The 21140-nt window shown below is 42.0% G+C and overlaps 1 protein-coding gene across 2 annotated transcripts in view; it reads left to right on the top strand.

The window, feature by feature from the left end:
- Nucleotides 1-21140, top strand: part of dcps (decapping enzyme, scavenger) — a 96621-nt gene that overhangs the window by 17550 nt on the left and 57931 nt on the right. For both annotated transcript variants that reach the window (XM_072238424.1, XM_072238425.1), the window contains exon 2: nt 8199-8367. In XM_072238424.1, coding sequence (XP_072094525.1) covers nt 8199-8367 — 169 coding nt within the window. The remainder of the gene's footprint in view (nt 1-8198; nt 8368-21140) is intronic.

Consider the following 21140-nt stretch of genomic DNA (forward strand, 5'->3'; position numbering starts at 1 on the left):
CGCACTTTTCCATCTTCCAGCTCCATCTCATACTGCTCAAGCTGCACATCTTGTTGCATGTGTACTTGTGTTCCTATGGCACAGCAGTACTTTTAATGAAAGACCCAAACAGGGACTGAAATGGATCAGAATGTAAACTGTTTGGGTTTTGTAAATTGAAATGTAGGCTGCTGGGTTTTTGTGAAGTTGTTGGAGGCAACTGGTCAGTGCCTGAATGTTGTCATGGTCTTGATTCATGCAACGTGGATTGTTCCATTTGCTGAAGAAATGAAATTGAATATTGAGCAATCATCAGCAAAATCTATAATTCTAAATTTGATGAAGGTGGAAAAATTATTGAAGCTAGGCCATCACCCTGAGGAACTCCTGTTGTGATTTCTTGGAGTTAAGTTGAATGACCTTTCATAACAATAGTGCCTTTGGTTTATGTGAGATTTAACTGCAACCATTACAGTATTTCACTCTGCTGTCCATGGTCTTCATTTTTACCAGGGCTCCTTGATACCACACTCAGTCAAGGGCTGTCTGATGTCAAGAACAATCACTCTAATCTCACCTCTGGAGATCAGCCCTTTGGTCCATGTTGGACGTATTCTATGAAGGGGTCTGAGCTGAATGCTCCTGGTGAAACCTAAGCTGCACATTGTGAACAAGTTGTTAGTAAGTACCACTTGATAGCACAGGTGACACTTTTTGTCATTTTGCTGGTGACTTGAGGGTAGATATGTTGATGGTAATTGGCAGGATTGGATTTTTTGTGAAGGCAAGCCTGGACAATTTTTCACGTTGTTGTGCAGATTCCAGTGCTTTAACTGTAGTGATGCAGCTTGGACAGAGACAGCTAGCTTTGGTGCATGTCTTCACTTAGGATGTTGTCTGGCACCATACCCTTTGCTATACTGTGGGCCATCATTCTATATTGTTATCATATAGAATGAAATGAATTGGCAGAAGATTGGTCTACTTGATGGCATGAATCCTCAAAAAAGTCATGGTAGTGTGTCCGTTTTAATTATTTAACTGTTTCAGTGTTGCGTACAACTTAAATTGCTTACCTAACCACTTCAGAAGGCACGCAAGAGTCAACACATTGTTTTTCACAGCTGTAGGGTCAAAAAGCAGGGAACATTGATTTAATGTAATTGTAAAAGTAGGAGAGACATGAGGAAAATATTTTCATTTGAAGTGGTAGAGTGTGGAATTTATTGCCAGGAAGGACGATAGAATCAGTAATGCTCATCACATTTAAAAAGTGGTTGTACTTGTACTTGAAGACAGTGACTTGCAGGGTTAGATTATGTTGGATTGCTCTTTTGAAACAGCGTGGATACAATGAGCCATAAGATGGGTAGGATGTGATGGTGCCCAGGGGAGTTTTTCATCTGGTGTTGTGTAGGAAGAGAATGCTCATTGGATTTGTAGTCTTCTTAGTGAATTCTATCCTTTATTCTCTACGTAGTCCATGAAGGAACACACACCAGCTGCAGGAAATAGTTTTCAAGTGTATTCCAGGAAAGTTAATCAATCCTGGAGATGTATGTGGGGATTGGGTGAGGCCCATCAGTTCACCAGTTTTGGTGCATTATGCCATCAAATCAGGAACATAACTAATTGCCGTATCTCTTAATGTGCTTAGTCATTCACAAGTAGTGTTTGGACACAATTTGAATTCGTGTGTAAAAAATTTGGATAAGGTGCAAAAATTAACCTTTAAGTTTTCAAAATGCAAGACATCTGCAGTAGTAGGAGGGTGTATGGTGCTGAGTCAGGGCTGCACCCTGGAGATGACAGGTTTAGGAATGCAGTTTCAGAAGTGGGTGCACTTTTTGAAAAGGAGGGCAGGATTTCAGGCAGCGATAATATGATTAAGGTGGGTTGTTTTGGGGATATTGGACAGAGGCTGGGGTGAGTATGGATCAGGGCCTTGGGTTGCTCTTTCGTAAGTGAGTTAGGATTTGGATAAGTTCCTGCAGTGGGAGTCGAACCTCTGGCAAGAGATTGTGTTGGTATAGATCCCAGCAGAGTGCTAGGTCCCAATGGTAGGCCAGTGGGCCTGTCTGCAATATTCAGTAGAGAGCTTGTGAAAGCGAGCCATACAGTTGAAGTCAGAAGTTTACATATACCTTAGCCAAATACATTTAAACTCAGTTTTTCACAATTCCTGACACTTAATCCTAGAAAACATTCCCTGTCTTAGGTCAGTTAGAATCACAACCTTATTTTAAGAATGTGAAATGTCAGAATAATAGTAGAGAGAATGATTTATTTCCGCTTTTATTTCTTTCATCACATTCCCAGTGTACATACATATACAGAAGTTTACATACACTTTGTTAGTATTTGGTAGCATTGCCTCGTTTTACTGTGGATATAGATACTTGTCTACCTGTTGTTCTGGGATTGATTTGCACTTTTCGCGCCAAAGTACGTTCATCTCTAGGAGACAGAACGTGTCTCCTTCCTGTGCGGTATGACGGCTGCGTGATCCCATGGTGTTTATACTTGCATACTATTGTTTGTACAGATGAAAGTGGTACCTTCAGGCATTTGGAAATTGCTCCCAAGGATGAACCAGCCTTGTGGAGGTCCACAATCTTTTTTTTCTGAGGTCTTGGCTGATTTTTTTTGATTTTGTTTGTAAACTTCTGACCCACTAGAATTGTGATATAGTCAATTAAAAGTGAAATAATCTGTCTGTAAACAATTGTTGGAAAAATTACTCGTGTCGTGCACAAAGTAGATGTCCTCAATGTCTTGCCAAGACTATAGTTTGCTGATATGAAATCTGTGGAATGGTTAAACAATGAGTTTTAATGACTTCAGCCTAAGTGTGTGTAAACTTCCAACTTCAACTGTATGTCTGGCCTCTTATACTGAGAATGGGACAAATAGTTTAAAGAATTGTACAGTACAGCATTCTGCAGTGACCATGTTTAGGAGATACCCTTGTGAAAGATGTTAGTGCTGGTATACATCTGCAGTACATTATTCTCATATAATAATATAGTTACTCATTAAAACTTTGGAAGTAATTTTATCAAAGAGGTTTGCACATTATAGTTATAATTTTCCATACGTTCAATTTAATTGCTAGAAGATTCTCCATCTCTTACGCTCCTCTGATTTTGTGTGTTAATCTGAAATAACTAAGGTGTAGTGGAAAAACAGCTGATGTAAAGCTGCAGATGTTTAGTTGAAAACAAAGTTTTTAAGGTGCATTGTCACCTCTGCAACAGAAATATATAAAATTGTCTTAAGCTCTAATTATTCCCAGATGCACACTACACATCAAGTGGGAAAGCTATCTCCTGATATGGACACTGAATGCTCTTGTTTTAAAATTGCGCAGTTGTTTCTGAACTATCATCAGAGGAAATTGTCCATCAAAGTTATTAAATTGGAAATTTCAAAATTTCCAAAATTCACCATCTATGGTATATTTAATGCTAATATAATGCAAGGTAATGTGGTGGGGTGGGGAAACATCTCTACCAAAGGAGGTGTAAGGTGCTCTTTCCCTCCACTGGTCACCCTTGGGCAAGGTGTGACTTGCCCCCCCCGCCCCCGGTCAGGGTCACATGAAGCCATGGGAACAGGTGGTGGATGGTCGTACAAGCAGCTGGTGTATATCACAAGTCCTAGTTATGTGACCCATCTTGTAAAGACACTCCCCAGAAGAAGGCAATGACAGACCACTTCTGTAAATCTTAAACTTTTGTGGTGAGTACCAGTTGCTATGGATGGTAAGACATCAGAAACTTGTCAATCTCTTCCCGGTGAGGATACAGTGAATCAAAAGTGAACTAGATGATTTGACAAGCTGAAACGTACCAGCTGTTGCAAGTAGTTTTCAAATGCATTCCAGGAAATTTAATCAATTCTGGAGGTGTATGCAGGGATTGGAGGAGGCCCATCAGTTCACCAGTCTTCCTGCATTATGCTGTTCCTTCAATTTCTCCATCTCCACCGCATCTGCTCTCAGGATGAGGCTTTTCATTCCAGAATGAAGGAAATATCCTCTTCCTTCAAAGAAAGGGGCTTCCCTTCCTCCACCATCAATGCTGCCCTCAACCGTAGCTCTTCCTTCTCATGCGTGTCTGCTCTCATCCCATCCTCCTGCCACCCTACCAGGGATAGGGTTCCTCTTGTCCTCTGCTACCATCCCAACAGCCTCCACGTCCAGCACGTAATTCTCTGCAACTCCCGCCAACGGGATCCCACCACCAAGCAGATCTTTCTCCCCCCCCACCCCCCACTTTCTGCTTTCCGCAGGATCGCTCCCTACACGACTCCCTTGTCCATTCATCCCTCCCCACTGATCTCCCTCCTGGCACTTATCCTTGCAAGCGGAACAAGTGCTACACCTCTTCCCTCACTACCATTCAGTGCTCTAAACAGTTCTTCCAGGTGAGGTGATACTTCACCTGTGAGTCTGTTAAGGTCATATACTGTGTCCAGTGCTCCCGGTGTGGCCTCCTGTATATTGGTGAGATCCGACGTAGATTGGGAGACCACTTCGCTGAGCACATATGCTCCTTAGCCAGAAAAAGTGGGATCTCCCAGTGACCACCCATTTTAATTTCACTTCCCAGTCCTATGTCCATCCATGGCCTCCTCTACTATCGCAATGAGGCCACACTCAGGTTGGAGGAACAACACCTCATATTCAGTCAGGGTAGCCTCCAACCTGATGGCATGAACATTGATTTCTCTAACTTCCGGTAATGCCCCCCCCTCCCCCCCACTTCACCATTCCCCATCCCCTTTTCCCTCTCTCACATTATCTCTTTGCCTGCCCATCACCTCCCTCTAGTGCTCCAACCCCCTGTTCTTTCTTCCATGGTCTTCTGTCCTCTCCTATCAGATACCTCCATCACCAATCAACTTCCCATCTCTTTACATCACCCCTCCCACTCCTGGTTTCACCTGTCACCTTGTGTTTCTCCCTCCCCTCCCCACACCTTTCAACTCGACTCCTCATCTTTTTTTTCTCCAGTCCTGCTGAAGCGTCTTGGCCCAAAACATCGACTGTACTCTTTTACCATAAATGCTGCCTGGCCTGCTGAGTTCCTCCAGCATTTTGTGTACACATGTGTTGCTTGGATTTTCAGCATCTACAGATTTTTTCTTGTAGGTGCTAGAGAGGTTATTATTTCATTTTAAGTAACTTGTTCATTTTATGGACTCCTTCCCATTAACCACCTCAAGAAAATATGCTGTGGTATGCAGAAGTTTGGGCACCCCGTTCAAAATTTCTGTTACTGTGAATAGCTAAGCAAGTAAAAGATGAACTGATTTCCAAAAGGCATAAAGTTAAAGATGCCACATCTCTTTAATATTTTAAGCAAGATTACTTTTTTATTTCCATCTTTTAGAGTTTCAAAATAACAAAAAAGGAAAAGGGCCCGAAGCAAAAGTTTGGGCACCCTGCATGGTCAGTACTTAGTAACATCCCCTTTGGCAAGTAGCACAGCTTGTAAATGCTTTTTGTAGCCAGCTAAGAGTCTTTCAATTCTTGTTTGGGGGATTTTCGCCCATTCTTCCTTGCAAAAGGCTTCTAGTTCTGTGAGATTCTTGGGCCATCTTGCATGCACTGCTCTTTTGAGGTCTATCCACAGATTCTCGATGATGTTCAGATCGGGGGACTGTGAGGGCCATGGCGAAACCTCCAGCTTGCGCCTCTTGAGGTAGTCCATTGTGGATTTTGAGATGTGTTTAGGATCATTATCCTGTTGTAGAAGTCATCCTCTTTTCATCTTCAGCTATTTTATAGACGGTGTGATGTTTGCTTCCAGAATTTGCTGGTATTTAATTGAATTCATTCTTCCCTCTACCAGTGAAATGTTCCCCGTGCCACTGGCTGCAACACAAGCCCAAAGCATAATCGATCCACCCTCGTGCTTAACAGTTGGAGAGGTGTTCTTTCCATGAAATTCCGCACCCTTTTTTCTCCAAACATACCTTTGCTCATTGCGGCCAAAAAGTTCTCTTTTAACTTTATCAGTCCGCAGGACTTGTTTCCAAAATGCATCAGGCTTGTTTAGATGTTCCTTTGCAAACTTCTGATGCTGAATTTTGTGGTGAGGATGCAGGAAAGGTTTTCTTCTGATGACTCTTCCATGAAGGTCACATTTGTGCGGGTGTCGCTGCACAGTAGAACAGTGCACCACTGCTAGAAGAGTCTGCTAAATCTTCCTGAAGGTCTTTTGCAGTCAAACGGGAGTTTTGATTTGCCTTTCTCGCAATCCTACGAGCAGTTCTCTCGGAAAGTTTTCTTGGTCTTCCAGACCTCAACTTGACCTCCACCATTCCTGTTAACTGCCATTTCTTAATTACATTACAGACTGAGGAAACGGCTACCTGAAAACGCTTTGCTATCTTCTTATAGCCTTCTCCTGCTTTGTGGGCATCATTTATTTTAATTTTCAGAGCGCTAGGCAGCTGCTTAGAGGAGCCCATGGCTGCTGATTGTTGGGACAAGGTTTGAGGAGTCAGGGTATTTATAAAGCTTTGAAATTTGCATCACCTGGCCTTTCCTAATAATGAATGTGAACAAGCCATACCCCTAACAAGCTAATTAAGGTCTGAGACCTTGGTAAAAGTTATCTGAGAGCTCAAATCTCCTGGGGTGCCCAAACTTTTGCATAGTGCTCCTTTCCTTTTTCCCGCTCTAAAATTGTACAAAACAAAAATAATACACTAATCTTGCTTAAAATGTTGAGAAGAATGTTTCATCTTTAACTTTATGACTTTTAGAGATCAGTTCATCTCCTATTCACCTAACTATCATAGTAACAGAAATTTTGACCAGGGGTGCCCAAACTTTTGCATGCCACTGTAAGTGCTGTTTTCACAGGCCTTTGAAATATAGTCTCCTGTTATGGTCGCAACTTTTTGTTGTAGTGAGTGAGATCCTCAGAGAGAAACATATTAGTTGTTGTGAAGATTTGTTAAATAAGTGTCTGGTAACTGAATATCCAGCTAGTCATTCTTTTAAAAATAACTAGATTAACTCTTATTGATACATAGTTCACTGTTAACTCTGGACTGCTGTAGTTTTAAACTGACTGCCAGATATTGCACTGAATGGAGGATTTTCATCTGGAAAAGAAAAGTTGGTTGCCCTGGCTTTTGACCTTAAGTTCTGAAGTGGTTTGTAAAGGCTGGAATCAGTGTTTTCACCTGAGAGGGAGACCACAAAAAAGTACAAACACTAGGGAATTCAGGAGAAATTATTTATTTTGAGCATAGTTAGAATACGAAATTCTGTTTAAGGTAATTTAACTGAAAAGGGATAGTTGTATTGAGGAACTAGTTTGCATGAAAGGAATGAAGTATTATGCTGAAAGGGTTAGATGAGATAGGGTAGAGCTAGATGACTAATTTCAGTGCTGTAACATTTGTTATGCTAATCTATTGATATATTAGTTCTGAGTTATGCAGTGCTTCTTTGAAAGTAAAGAAGATTTAAAAGCTCTCCATGGTTTCTCTCCCTATTCCTTTGATATTTCCTCCTCATAATATCTCTTCAGTATAAATATGCTCATCTAATTTTGATTTCTTGCTTGTTCACAAGTGTGTTTGCTTAACCTTCGACAGCTAAGTTTCCTGCTGCCAAAGCTTCTAATCTCTTGGAATTTACTCTTTAAGTGTCTGTGCCTCTGAACCTTTTAGTCTCAGGATGCCCCCTGAAACTGACCTCTTTGACCAAGCACTTTGTTGCCTGGCTTAATATTCCAGTGTGACAAATTTTGCTTGATAATGTTCATGTGAAATTTATTTTATTTACTTAGATACAACATAGAATAGGCCCTTTGAGCCATACTGCTAACAACCCCTGATTTAACCCTAGCCTACTCGCAGGCCAGTTTACAATGACCAATTAACCTACTAACCGGTATGCCTTTGAACTGTTGGAGGAAACCAGAGCACCCAGAGAAAACCCAAGCATTCCATGGGAAGGATGTACAAACTCCTTACAGAGGATGCAAGGATTAAATTCTGAACTCTGACACCTCGAGCTGAAATATCTAAAGTGAAATATAAATAGAAGTTGTTTTAGTTGTTGCTCTTTTGTCAAAGGGTTCGCATTACTCTGTTTTTAGATTGTATGCAACTGGGTAAACAAATTTCACTGCAAATTCTACTTTTGACAGAGGATTCTGTCAGTTTATTAACAATCTTCTTTCTTGTGGCAGGTTGGAGAAGATGGTGGTGATGTTCGAGATGCAGTGATCATTCTAGAGAAGACACCTTTCCAGGAGGATACTTTGCCACAGCTTCTGAATAGAAATGCAGATCTTCGTCTTCAGATGAAGAATGACATCTACAGCACACATTACCTTCATCCGCTTCCAGCCCTCAATGGTACAGTACAAGTGCAGTCCGTCCATGCCTTACACATGGAGTTAGTCAGCAGCCATAGTTATTTTACAGCAGCAGTGCTGTTGTTCTTGAGCTGCATGTGGTTCTTTTCTGTACAGCTTACAGCACTTCAAGACTTCCTAATTTCTGTATTAGAATATGAAACTTTATTATGCTAGTGTGTAGTAATTATACTCCATTTCTATTATGCATTGCCAATACTAAGACATCAGTTTTGAACCATTGGCGAATAAAGAGGGTATAGAATTAATACAGGAATCATTGATACAAGCAAGAGTTTGCCTTCATACTATTTCCATTGAGTGCATAAATGTATATAATCAGTGATTGGATTGATGTCACAAGATGCAACTTCAACAAAAACTATATTATCAATTGGGGCAGTGACTGCTGTGTTACACAGCTGGTGGGCTTTTGATGCAACACACAAAGTACTGGAGGAACTCAGCAGGTCAGGCAGCAGCAATGGAGGGAAATGGACCAGTGGACATTTTGGACTGAAACCCTTTATTAGTCCAGATGAAGGGTCTTGACCCAAAATGTCAACTGCCCATTTGATGATGCAGACCTGAGTTCCTTCAGCGCTTTGTGTGTTGCTCTTGATTCTAGCATCTGCAGTCCCTTGTGCTTATAGCCTTTTGGCGCCAGTGGAAACTAATCTTTGTATTTTTACAGCGAATGATTGGTTCATCAATGTGTACTTGAATGTAGATCTATTAGCTTAGTGGCCACAAGGCATCCAAATTTGGTAGAAGTTTTGGAAGATTTAGCTTTGTGTATATTTATATATTAGAAGAAATGCACACGAGTCACTGCATACCTGGAATAGTTTCGGGTCCCTGGACGATGAAAAGGGTGTATTGCTCTGTCGCTGCAAGCTATCTTAGAAATGGATTGACTATTGGTGGAGATGGAAGAGAGGTGAATGAAATAGTTCCTTTGTAAAGTTGCGAGGGAAGGAGAAGGTGTATTTGCTAGTGGCACCAATGGAGGAGTTGGAAATAATGGGGTATGATAATTTGAGTGTGGGGGCTCGTGGCTGAAAGGTGGGTGAGATCGCTGAGCTCTCTCATTGTTCTGATTGGGGACATGGTTTGAAAACAATAGCAGGAAATGAACAGATCGCTCAAACATTTTGTCAAGCGTGCTCAAACATTTTGTCAAGCGTGGTTAGATAAATTATCGCTGAGATAAAAAGAAAACATTGAAAGCACTGGTGTGGAAGTTGGCAATGTCAGAGCAGGTGCAATTGAGAAACAGTGAATTTAGACATGAATGGAAGCGTGATAGGTGAAATTGTAGTCAAACTAGTGTTTGGACAATGGGCTGAATATTTGTCACTAAAGGCAAGGAAAGAGTTGGGTATGAACCAGCAAAGTATTGGCATTAGGGTTGATGAAACTGTTGAATTCTGTACAAGGGCAAGAACTGGCACTTACAGTTGCAAGAAAAAGTTTGAACCCTTTGCAATTATCTGGTTTTCTGAATTAATTGCTCATAAAATGTCATTTGATCTTCATCTTCGTCACAATATTAGACAAACACAATCTGCCTGAACTAATAACACACAGACAATTGTACTTCTCATATCTTTATTGAACACATTGTTCAATCATTCACAGTCCAGGCTGGAAAATAGTATGTGAGCCCTTGTATTTAATAATTGGTAGAACCGCCTTTAGCAGCAATAACCTCCACCAAAAGTTTCCTGTAGCCGCTGACCAGACTTGCACGACTGCGAGGAGAAGTTTTAGACCATTCCTCCATACAAAACTGTTTCAGTTCATCAATATTTCTGGGATACCTTGCATGAACAGCCCTTTTCAGTTCATGCCACAGCATCTTAATTGGGTTAAGGTCTGGACTCTGACTTGGCCATTCCAAAACATGAATTTTCCTCTTTTTAAACAATTCTGTCATTGATTTACTCTTGTCTTTTGGATCGTTGACTTGTTGCATTATCCAGCTTCTATTAAGCTTCAGGTGACAGACTGCTAACCCTGGCATGCTGAAAAATGTCTTGATAAAATATTGAATTCATTGTTCCCTCAATGATTGCAAGCTGCCCAGCCCCTAATGCAGCAAAGCAGCCCCAAACCATGATGCTTCTTCCATCATGCTTCACAGTTGGGATGAGGTTTTGGTGTGGGTGTGCAGTGCCCTTTTCCCTCCAAACATATCAGTGTCCATTTCTGCCAAAGTGTTCAACTTTTGTCTCATCTGTCCACAGAACATTGTCCCAGAAGTGTTGTGGAACATCCAGGTGGTCTTTGCAAACCTGAGACTTTTTTTTGGGGAGAGGAGTGGTTTCCTCCATGGTGTCCTTCCATGAACACCATTCTTGTTCAGTACTTTTCTTATAGTGGACACATGAACAGAAACTTTAGCAAGCTCTAGAGATTTCTGCAGGTCTTTTGCCGTTACCCTTGGGTAGATTCTTTTTCACCTCCTTCGGTATTGCACCTTCTGTTCTTGGCATGATCTTTGCAGGATGCCCATTCCCAGGGAGAGTAGCAACAGTACTGTAGTTCCTCCTTTTGCAGACAATTTCTCTTACTGTGGACTGATGAACACTCAGGTCTTTAGAAATGCTTTTGTAGCTCTTTTCAGCTTCATGCCTCTCCACAATTCTACTTCTAAGGTTCTCTGAAAGTTGTTTCGATCGAGGCTTGGTGCACGTAAATGGATCTTTCTCGAGAAAGGCTGGCTGTGTCAGTAATCTGCCTTTGTTTGTCAGATTATTAAAAAAAAAATAGGGCAGGCACCTCTATAACCCAGAGCTCCAATCTCATCTCATTGTTTGGAACACCTGACTCCAAATAGCTTTTGTGGAAAGCATTACCCCAGAGATTCACAGACTTCTGTGAACCTAGACTGTGATTGTTTAAATGGTGTACTCGGTATTGATGAGAAGAAGTACGATTGTTTGTGTTATTAGTTTAGCCAGATTGTGTTTGTCTATCTTTGTGACTTAGATGAAGTTCAGACCACATTTTATGAGTAATTAATGCAAAAAACCTGGTAATTGCAAAGTGTTCACAAACTTTTTCTACATAGACTATACATAGACATCAATGAAACTGAAAAGAGATGATGGAAAGGAACCAAGTAAGATCGAAACAAGATCTTACAAGAGACTGGCTTTGACAGAATAAGATACTCGTGGCTCTACTTTCATTTTGAGAAATTGACTAGTTTTAAAGGAGAAATTGTTACACCAGCCAATTCCTGGACTTGACTTGAACTGGGTCAGAGTCCACTGAAGTTTTTCTCCTATTTACTTCTGCCTGAATTCAGAAGAAATTCAGCACGTACATGAAGAAGAAATGTCTTACCTTGTAATATACTTCAGGAAGGTCTAGAACGATGAATGGTTGTGGCAACTGATATTAACAGAAGAATTGTGAAGTAATTAATTTTGGTGGAAAGAATAAGACCCAGAAAGTGTAAAATAAGTATATATGAAGATGGCAGAAGTGCAAAGTCATGTGTGATTTTATTTATTTATTTAGAGATGCAGCATGGAACAGGCCCTTCTGGCTCTTCGAGCCGCGCCACCTTGCAACTCTCGATTTAAACCTAGCCTAATCACAGGACAAATTACAGTGGCCAATTAATCTAACTGGTACATCTTTGACTGTAGGAGGAAACCAGAGCACCTGGAGAAACTCATGCATTCCATGGAGGGGTGTGTGGCCTCCGTTGGTTGTGGTCGACCATGGGTACTGCACCTCTGCTAGTCACTGGGAAGTGACCTCTCTAGGGCGCAAGCCAGGGCAAAGAGATCCATCTGTTGCCCATGCAGTGGGACCGCCCCCTGTCCCATGCTGATGACAGGTGCAAAGGAACGACGAAAGTCGTTACAGTTTGGTGCCAGCAGCATTGCAGGAGTTGCCGTGCCGGTGCTGGGTACAGCAGTCAGCTGTCTTCGGGACTCCGACTCCGGATTTTTCCTCGGGGTTTACTCCAAAGCCTTTCCCGTGAGCGGATATAGCCGCAAGGCAGCGGAGGTTTGAAATCAGAGTTTTCCCTCTCTAGATGAGCTACCATCTGTGGTTAACGAGTGCCATCTGCCCAGAGCAACTGGTTTTAAGGTGCCAGTGGCCCGCCTTTGCCCCTTCTCCTGTCAGTGAGATCAGCTCTGCCGGGCATAAGAACTATGCCACACGTGAAGGCCAGGAGTTGGACTTGGTTGTCAGAGGCTGTTTGAGATGCACGCCATGAAGAGCATTTGTTTAGCAGTGGGAGATCGTCCTCACTACCACCCTTCGGCTATGACTACCTTTGGAGGGATATAGAATAGAAGCTTCCTAAGGTTCAGCAAGATTTATAAAACATTCGGCTAGAGCTGAAAAATGGCATCCAACACTATAGAAAGGACAACAAGACCTTGGAGAGTTGCAGAAGTGTAAAAGAATGATGCAGAGATGTTAAAATTGGTGTTGGTTTCCTTGGAACAGGGCAATTCAAAGATTTGCTCAGTGTTCAGGATGTTGGTTGAATAAGGAAGAAACTGTTTCCATTGCAAGGGGGTAAATAACTTGAGAGTGCAGGAATAGAATAAATAGCCACCAAAGATGGCCAATGTGAACAATAGTTTTTTTTTACATGGTTACGATAAATTGGAATCCACTGGCTGAAAATGTGCTAGAAAATAATTTTTAAAAGTGGGTTGTTTAAATTCTTGAAGTAGAAAGATATTGAGGAAGTTCAGAGGAATGCGATTGATTAGGTGGTACAGAACGATGGGCTGAATTATCACTTTCAGTGTTGTTTTATTTTGTGTTGATACATTTTCTTTTGCCTGCATATCAGTGACAGAAAAGCCTAACATCACAGCCAGCAGGTGGCACATAGGCATGTACTACTAGCATTGCACTCTGTTGAGTGGTTGTAGTTTTGTATTAATTTCAATGCAGGAAGTGCCGGATAATGGAACATCTGTCACCTCATTGGCAAGGGAAGAATCAACTTTATGAAAAGCTGAAGCAAATCCTTTGGTCTGTAAGAATAAGTAGTTTTAGGAAAAGCAGTTTTGCTTCCTGCCTTTAAATAAGTACTTTAAGTAACTGTACAGACCTGCGGTTCTGGAACCAGAAGCACTGATTTTTAGGGACCAGTGATGTATGTATAGTTTGCAGACTTTCATTCATGATGGTGGAATGAATTGTCCCCTGGAGGTAGAACAAACCTCTCCCAATCTGACTGGTAAGGGATGCAAAAAGCTGTCCTCGCCAGTTGGGAGTCTGCTCATTAACAGCCTTGGAACCGTATTGGTGGTAACCTCAGTCTTGCCAAAGCTGGAAAAAGGTCAGGAGAGATCCCTCAGACATAAGTTAGTGCTGTAGCTATAATTTGGTGGTGAGGGAAGTGGTTAATTCAGCTAGCATTGGGCAATTACCTGTGATTTTAGTGAGCTTAATCTTGTCAAAGGTTTTGGTCATCTGTGGACAGCAAGTGTTGCAAGGTTTGTTAGGGAGCTGGGATGAGGAATGCATGGAAAATGTGAAGGAGTCAAAAAGGTGTAGAGTGGAATGAGCAAAGGGTCAGGGAAAAGAGAGGGGGAGGAGTGTTTGAAGCAGGAAAAGGAGAAGTGAGCCTTCTGTGGAGGGAGTAAGGATAGATGGATGAGTCCGAGGGAAGGTGAGCAGAAGTAAGTGACAGCGGGGGCTCTGAAGGAGTGATGATTGGTGGTGGTGGGGAGTGGGGGAAAGAGGAGGCCCAGGGGCAAGATGTGTTCAGGAAAAGTTGGATGAGGGTGGGTGTGAGGAGGAAGCAGTTTACAGGATTATTTGTACCCAAGTCCACCTATGTTTGAATAGAATTGACATGGATTCTTGAAGTGTTCACCAGTTCACTTGAAATTTCTTTGCATTTGGAATGACCAGAAGATACAAGGGGTAACAATTTGATATAATGTACTTGAACCGTGAGCGATGATCCCTGTAAGGTGTGTGCGCGCACACATCTTGCTACTAGGGTACAAAGGAATTTAAACTGCATGCAAAAGGTTGTCACCCTCTACCTTGTTGGCATTGTACACAGTCACATTTCCTTTTCCGATTTCTGATGCTGATGGTGTTGACAATGTGGAGTTTGCGATGGTTTGTTTCCAGATTTTAGAACTGGCTTGCTTATACTGTTTTTATTGTATAAATTATAGCTTCACTATGTCAAATTCCAAAAAAGCAAAAGCTGTGAAGCACAAGAGAACTGCTAGTTTATTTAAAGTGGAATGGCTTAATGAAACACTAGAAACTGCTACACTGAAAGCTCATGAGGCCAGGAAGGTGCAACTTTGAGAAAGATTTATGTACAATACAGAAACTGGTGTTACCCGTGTGTATTGTCACAATGCAAAAGTTGCAGGAGAATTTGCAAGTGGGAAGAAGTGGAGTGGTATTTGGAATCGTGACTTTTTAAAGCATCATTTAGCAAGCAAATCACATATGGACAGTGTGCAAAAAGCCCCGGCAAGAAAATCCTGCTACACATGTTTTATGAGACAGCAGATGAAAGAGAGCGAAAATGATCAGATCCAGAGGAGATCAAAGTTCTAATGACAGTGTTTTGCTAGCTGTTTAAATGAATAGTTCTATATGTAAAATTCAGAGCCCATGTTGTCACTGGGCAAAAAATTGTGCGGCACAAGATTTTTGCACACACTGATCATTACAAATTAGAGGGAACATTGACTGTGAGAAGGTCCTTGTCTGCAATTAGAAGACAAGTATTGCAGGGTAATATACTAGCATTCATTGAGGATTGGTTCATAGATAGGAATGAAAATATAATTTTCAAATTGTGAGGAATGGGGTTACAGGGTTTATTGCTAGGGCTGTCAGTATTTCATCTCCATGCATTGTAACCAAGTTTGCAAATGAAACAGTTTTGACTGTGGAAGAATGTAGAATGATGCAACATGAGGTACCTCAGTTATAACTGGGATTCGTGTTTTGTGATTGCGTGTAAGGAGATAAATCTCAAGGTTGTATAATGTATACATACTTGGATGTACTTTAATAAATGTGCTTTGAACTTTGAGAAATCACTTCTCTGAGGGTAATGAATCTCTGGAATTCTCTTCCCTAGAGAGTGGTGGAGTCCAGATTATTAGAAATGTTTAACATGGAGGTACTTAACCATTTGAAAGATCAAGGAATTGAGGACTAAAGGGAACTGGCACAGAGGTTGAGGGCAGTGTAGATCAGCAATGATCAGAATGAACAGTAGGATGGGTGGGCTTGGTTTGGCCTCTTGCTCTTAATTTTCATGTGTTCTGGATGTGCTTTGGGGAAAATGTGGATGGACAAAGTGAACGGACAAAGGTATGGCTAATGGAATAGAAAATTAAAAATTTACCATTTACTTTATCAAGAAAAGTAGGAAAGCAGAGTGTTTTTTTTTAGAAAATGAGAAATTAAAATGTGTCTGTGTTCAGAAAAATCTAGGTACACTTGCAGTTGAATCACTAAGTTAAATACTGGTCCACAATGGAGAAAATAACAGCATCTGTTAATCATAAGTTGGAACAATTTTATTCATACTGGAAAAAATGGTTTAACTACATAACACCACATAGGCCTGATTTTATCCTCACAAGTCAATGAATATGTTGTAAAAAAAAAATCACTCCCTACTTTGTACATAGTTTTCTTCTCTTGATTGTTCTTTCTTTCCTCTGCTTTCTAGAAGTGTATACCCAAATAAATATTATGTGGAGATTTGTGACAAATATGACTATGATATATATGTACAGTATCTGAAATACATCTTATGGAAAGTTTTGTTTGATGATGAACTTCAATAAAAAATAAATTACAAAAAAAAGGCAAATGGTATGTCAGCCTTTATTGCAAGAGGTTTTGAATACAAGAATAAAAATATCTTGTTTCAATTGTACAAGGCTATGTAGAGACCATCGAGAGAATATTGAATACAGGTCTGTTCACTTACTTGCATACTTATTATGACAGAAGGAAGCCATTTTGCACATTTGATCACGCTAGTGCCCAGCAGATCAATCCCATTTATCCCCTTTTTATTTCACTCTAGCCCCTGCAACTTAATCTGTCTCACATGCCCATCAATTCCTCTGTAATTCCTTTTGCTACCAACCTATACTTGTGGATGAATTATAGTCATCAATGAACTTATTAGCACATCTTTGGAATTTGGAGAAAAGCGGGGCACTCAGAGCTGTCCCAGGGAGAACATACAAACTTCACACAGGCAGTTTATGAAGAAAGATAAAGCAGACTGGGTCTACAATTTTTTGGAGTTTAGAAGAATCAGGGACTATCACATTGAATTGTATAAAGTTCTTGGTTCTCAAAAGGCGAGTAGTTCACTATTCCTATTTCTTCTGTTCTTGCATTACATCCACCAGTACTTTGCCGTATTAACACGAGGAATTCTGCAGATGCTGGAAATTCAAGCAACACACATCAAATTTGCTGGTGAACGCAGCAGGCCAGGCAGCATCTCTAAGAAGAGGTACAGTCGACATTTCGGGCCGAGACACTTCGTCAGGACTAGCTGAAGGAAGAGCTAGTAAGAGATTTGAAAGTGGAAGGGGGAGGGGGAGATCCAAAATGATAGGAGAAGACAGGAGGGGGAGGGATGGAGCCAAGAGCTGGACAGGTGATTGGCAAAAGGGATATGAGAGGATCATGGGACAGGAGGCCCAGGGAGAAGGAAAAGGGGGACAGAGAGAGAGAGAAAGAATGTGTGTATATAAATAAATAATGGATGGGGTACGAGGGGGAGGTGGGGCATTAGTGGAAGTTAGAGAAGTCAATGTTCATGCCATCAGGTTGGAGGCTACCCAGATGGAATATAAGGTGTTGTTCCTCCAACCTGAGTGTGGCTTCATCTTTACAGTAGAGGAGGCAGTGGATAGACATATCAGAATGGGAATGGGATGTGGAATTAAAATGTGTGGCCACTGGGAGATCCTGCTTCCTCTGGCGGACAGAGCGTAGGTGTTCAGCAAAACGATCTCCCAGTCTGCGTCGGGTCTCGCCAATACATAAGGCCACATCAGGAGCACCGGACGCAGTATATCACCCCAGTCGACTCACAGGTGAAGTGTCGCCTCACCTGGAAGGACTGTCTGGGGGCCTGAATGGTGGTAAGGGAGGAAGTGTAAAGGCATGTGTAGCACTTGTTCCGCTTACAAGGATAAGTGCCAGGAGGGAGATCGGTGAGAAGGGATGGGGGGGACGAATGGACAAGGGAGTCGCGTAGGGAGCGATTCCTGCGGAAAGCAGAGAGAGGTGGGGAGGGAAAGATGTGCTTAGTGGTGGGAACAAGTGACGAAGGGTCTCGGCCTGAAACGTCGACTGCACCTCTTCCTAGAGATGCTGCCTGGCCTGCTGCATTCACCAGCAACTTTTATGTGTGTCCCTTGCCCATCCTCTGGGTTTCGCCCCCCTCCCCCTTTTCCTTCTTCCCGGACCTCCTGTCCCATGATCCTCTCATATCCCCTTTGCCAATCACCTGTCCAGCTCTTGGTTCCATCCCTCCCCCTCCTGTCTTCTCCTATCATTTTGGATCTCCCCCTCCCCCTCCCACTTTCAAATCTCTTACTAGCTCTTTCTTCAGTTAGTCCTAATGAAGGGTCTCGGCCCGAAATGTCGACTGTACCTCTTCCTAGAAATGCTGCCTGGCCTGCTACGTTCACCAGCAAATTTGAAGTGTGTTGCTTTGCCATATTAAGCTGGGTGATGCCTTGTCTGCAAGTCATCCTGTGCCGAAAAAAGTCATGCTTGGGCAGCTTGCGTTCCTCAGTTTGAAATTCAGGACCTGGACTCAACAATGGTGACATGACTATCACTGGGCTATCATAGTCTGAGAACTTGGATCTGCTGACGTAGATGTCACATCTGGCACAATAGGCAAGAGAAAGTGTGCTCAAAAATACCTTCTTCTGGAAGAGAAAACCAGAAGAAATTGTTTTAAAGGTATGTTAGCTACCTCATGACAAATACCCCAAACTTCAGTCATTGAGGAAGTCCTGGTTGAGGCCAAGGAGGTGTGATATGCCACTCTTTTGGAGAACCTGCCTGCATACCACAGAGGGACAAACTGGCCTTGTAGATGACTGCTTTGTCAGTGATGGGAAGGACTCAAGCAATTAGAAAGGCATGGTTGGTATGGGCAGAGAAGGACTGAATGGAACTTGCATGTTTTCTATGTAACTGGATGGGTTTTCCCAGACACACTCACATATTGCTAGTTAGTAACTATAAATTACTTCTAGTGTAAATAGGGATGTGGAAGGGGTGAGAAAGGGAGGGCTGAGGGCAATTGATGGCCTATATGAATAAAGTAGTTTGCAGGGAAGTAGGGGGTGCTGTTTCCCTTGCCAATTTAGCTTAAACCCTTGGAGACACAGTGTGGTGTGTGGCCAAGTGGTTAAGGCGTTGGCGATCTGAAGGTCGTGAGTTCGAGTCCCAGCCGAGGCAGCGTGTTGTGTCCTTGAGCAAGACACTTAACCACACACTGTTCCAGTCCATCCAGCTGAATATGGGTACCAGAAAAATGCTGGGGGTTAACCTCGTGATAGACTGGCATCCTATCCGGGGGGGGGGGGAGGGGTAGTCTCGTACTCTCAGTCGCTTCAAGCCATGGAAACTGGCATAAGCACCAGCCTGATGAGCCTAAAAGACTCGGGACAGACTTTAACTTTTAACTTGGAAACACAAGAATGCAAATGTTAGAATCTGTTTGCAAAGCAAACTTCTGAAACTATTAAGCAGGTCAGGCAGCATCTGAAGGTAGAGAGATGGTCAACGTTTGGGTTGAGATGCTGTATACAGTCTGATGCTAGGTCTGGACCCATGTCCCATTGTCTCCATGGATGCTACCTGACCTACTGAGTTCCTCTTGTTTAAACCTTTGCACAGCACTAGTGAATCTTCCCAAAAGGGCATTGCCAGAAAGCTGTTGAACTTGATCAGCCCAATGCATGAAGAACCTAGAGCTTTCTCTCCTGCACAAACTGTCATCTATTAATGCTATTCTATCAATTCTCGTGCTCACTGGCACAAGGGAATTGGAGTAACCTCTTGAGGTCTCTTTCCCAATTTGTTAAAATCTTCCTGTAGGATCTCAGAAATTTTTTCAAGGATGTTATGGGTACAGGTGTGGCCCCAGGTAATTGGAGGAGTGCTGATGTTGTACTGTTACTTAAAAGGGGAGAAAAGATAAAATGAGTAACAGAAGGTGGTTAGTTTAAAAGGTGATTTGCAAATCTTTGGAATCAATTCCAATATTCATTTAGAAAGGCATAGGTTGAGCAGTAACTAATGATTGAATTTTTGTGTGTGTGGTGTTAGCAAGCAAAGTCAATTAGGACAATGCATTTGTTGGTGTTTGTTTTGACCTTAGCCAGGCTTTTGACATGAAAGAATAAGGGCATCTTGGAGTGCATGTCTATTGATCTTTAAAGGTAGCAGAGCAAATCAATAAGCTGGTTAAATAGACAAATGATGTTTTCTTAGTTGAGGCCAATAATTATGAACGGAGAGCTTATGCTAGAAGTGGGCACATTAGAGCATCGCTTCAATACCACAATTCAGATCACCACTTTGCAGGAAAAAATATTATTGCACTAGGGAGGTATAGGTGAGGTTATAAGGAATGGAAAATATTAATATGTGGAAAGATTGGATAAGCTAGAGTTGATCTCCTTGGAACAAAGGATGTTGAGGGGGTTCTAAAAGAGACACAAAAAATTATAGAAAGAATAATGGAAGTAACATTTTTCTTTAAATATAGACTAAAAGGGGTGTGGGTTTTAAAGTAATTATTTGAAGGAAAACAACAGAATTGTTTTTACCTAGAGGATGGTTAGGATCTGCAGCTTCCTGCCTGAAAGTCTGGAATTTTTTTTGTGTGGTTCTTCATTTTTACTTCCAACTGTTTTTTTTTAAAAAAGTCATTAACCTCCTCACAAAGAAACATAGAAAATAGGTGCAGGAGTAGGCCATTCGGCCCTTTGAGCCTGTACTGCCTTTCAGTATGATCACGGCTGATCATCCAACTCAGAACCCTGTACCTGCCTTCCCTCCATACCCCCTGATCCCCGTAGCCACAAGGGCCATATCTAACTCCCTCTTAAATATAGCCAATGAACTGGCCTCAACTGTTTCCTGTGGCAGAGAATTCCACAGATTCACCACTCTGTGTGAAGAAGTTTTTCCTAATCTTGGTCCTAAAAGGCTTCCCCTTTATCCTCAAACTGTGACCCCTCGTTCTGGACTTCCTCAACATCGGGAACAATCTTCCTGCATCTAGCCTGTCCAATCCCATTAGGATTTTATACGCTTCAATAAGATCCCTCCTCAATCTTCTAAATTCCAACGAGTATAAGCCTAGTCGATCCAGTCTTTCATCATATGAAAGTCCTGCCATCCCAGGAATCAATCTGGTGAACCTTCTTTGTACTCTCTCTATGGCAAGAATGTCTTTCCTCAGATTAGGGGACCAAAACTGCACACAATACTCCAGGTGTGGTCTCACCAAGGCCTTGTACAACTGTAGTAGTACCTCCCTGCTCCTGTACTCGAATCCTCTTGCTATGAATGCCAGCATACCATTCGCCTTTTTCACCGCCTGCTGTACCTGCATGCCCACTTTCAATGACTGGTGTATAATGACACCCAGGTCTCGTTGCACTTCCCCTTTTCCTAATCGGCCACCATTCAGATAATAATCTGTTTTCCTGTTTTTGCAACCAAAGTGGATAA

This window comes from Mobula birostris, chromosome 20 (assembly GCF_030028105.1).
Source record: "Mobula birostris isolate sMobBir1 chromosome 20, sMobBir1.hap1, whole genome shotgun sequence".
In the NCBI taxonomy this organism is placed as follows: domain Eukaryota; kingdom Metazoa; phylum Chordata; class Chondrichthyes; order Myliobatiformes; family Myliobatidae; genus Mobula; species Mobula birostris.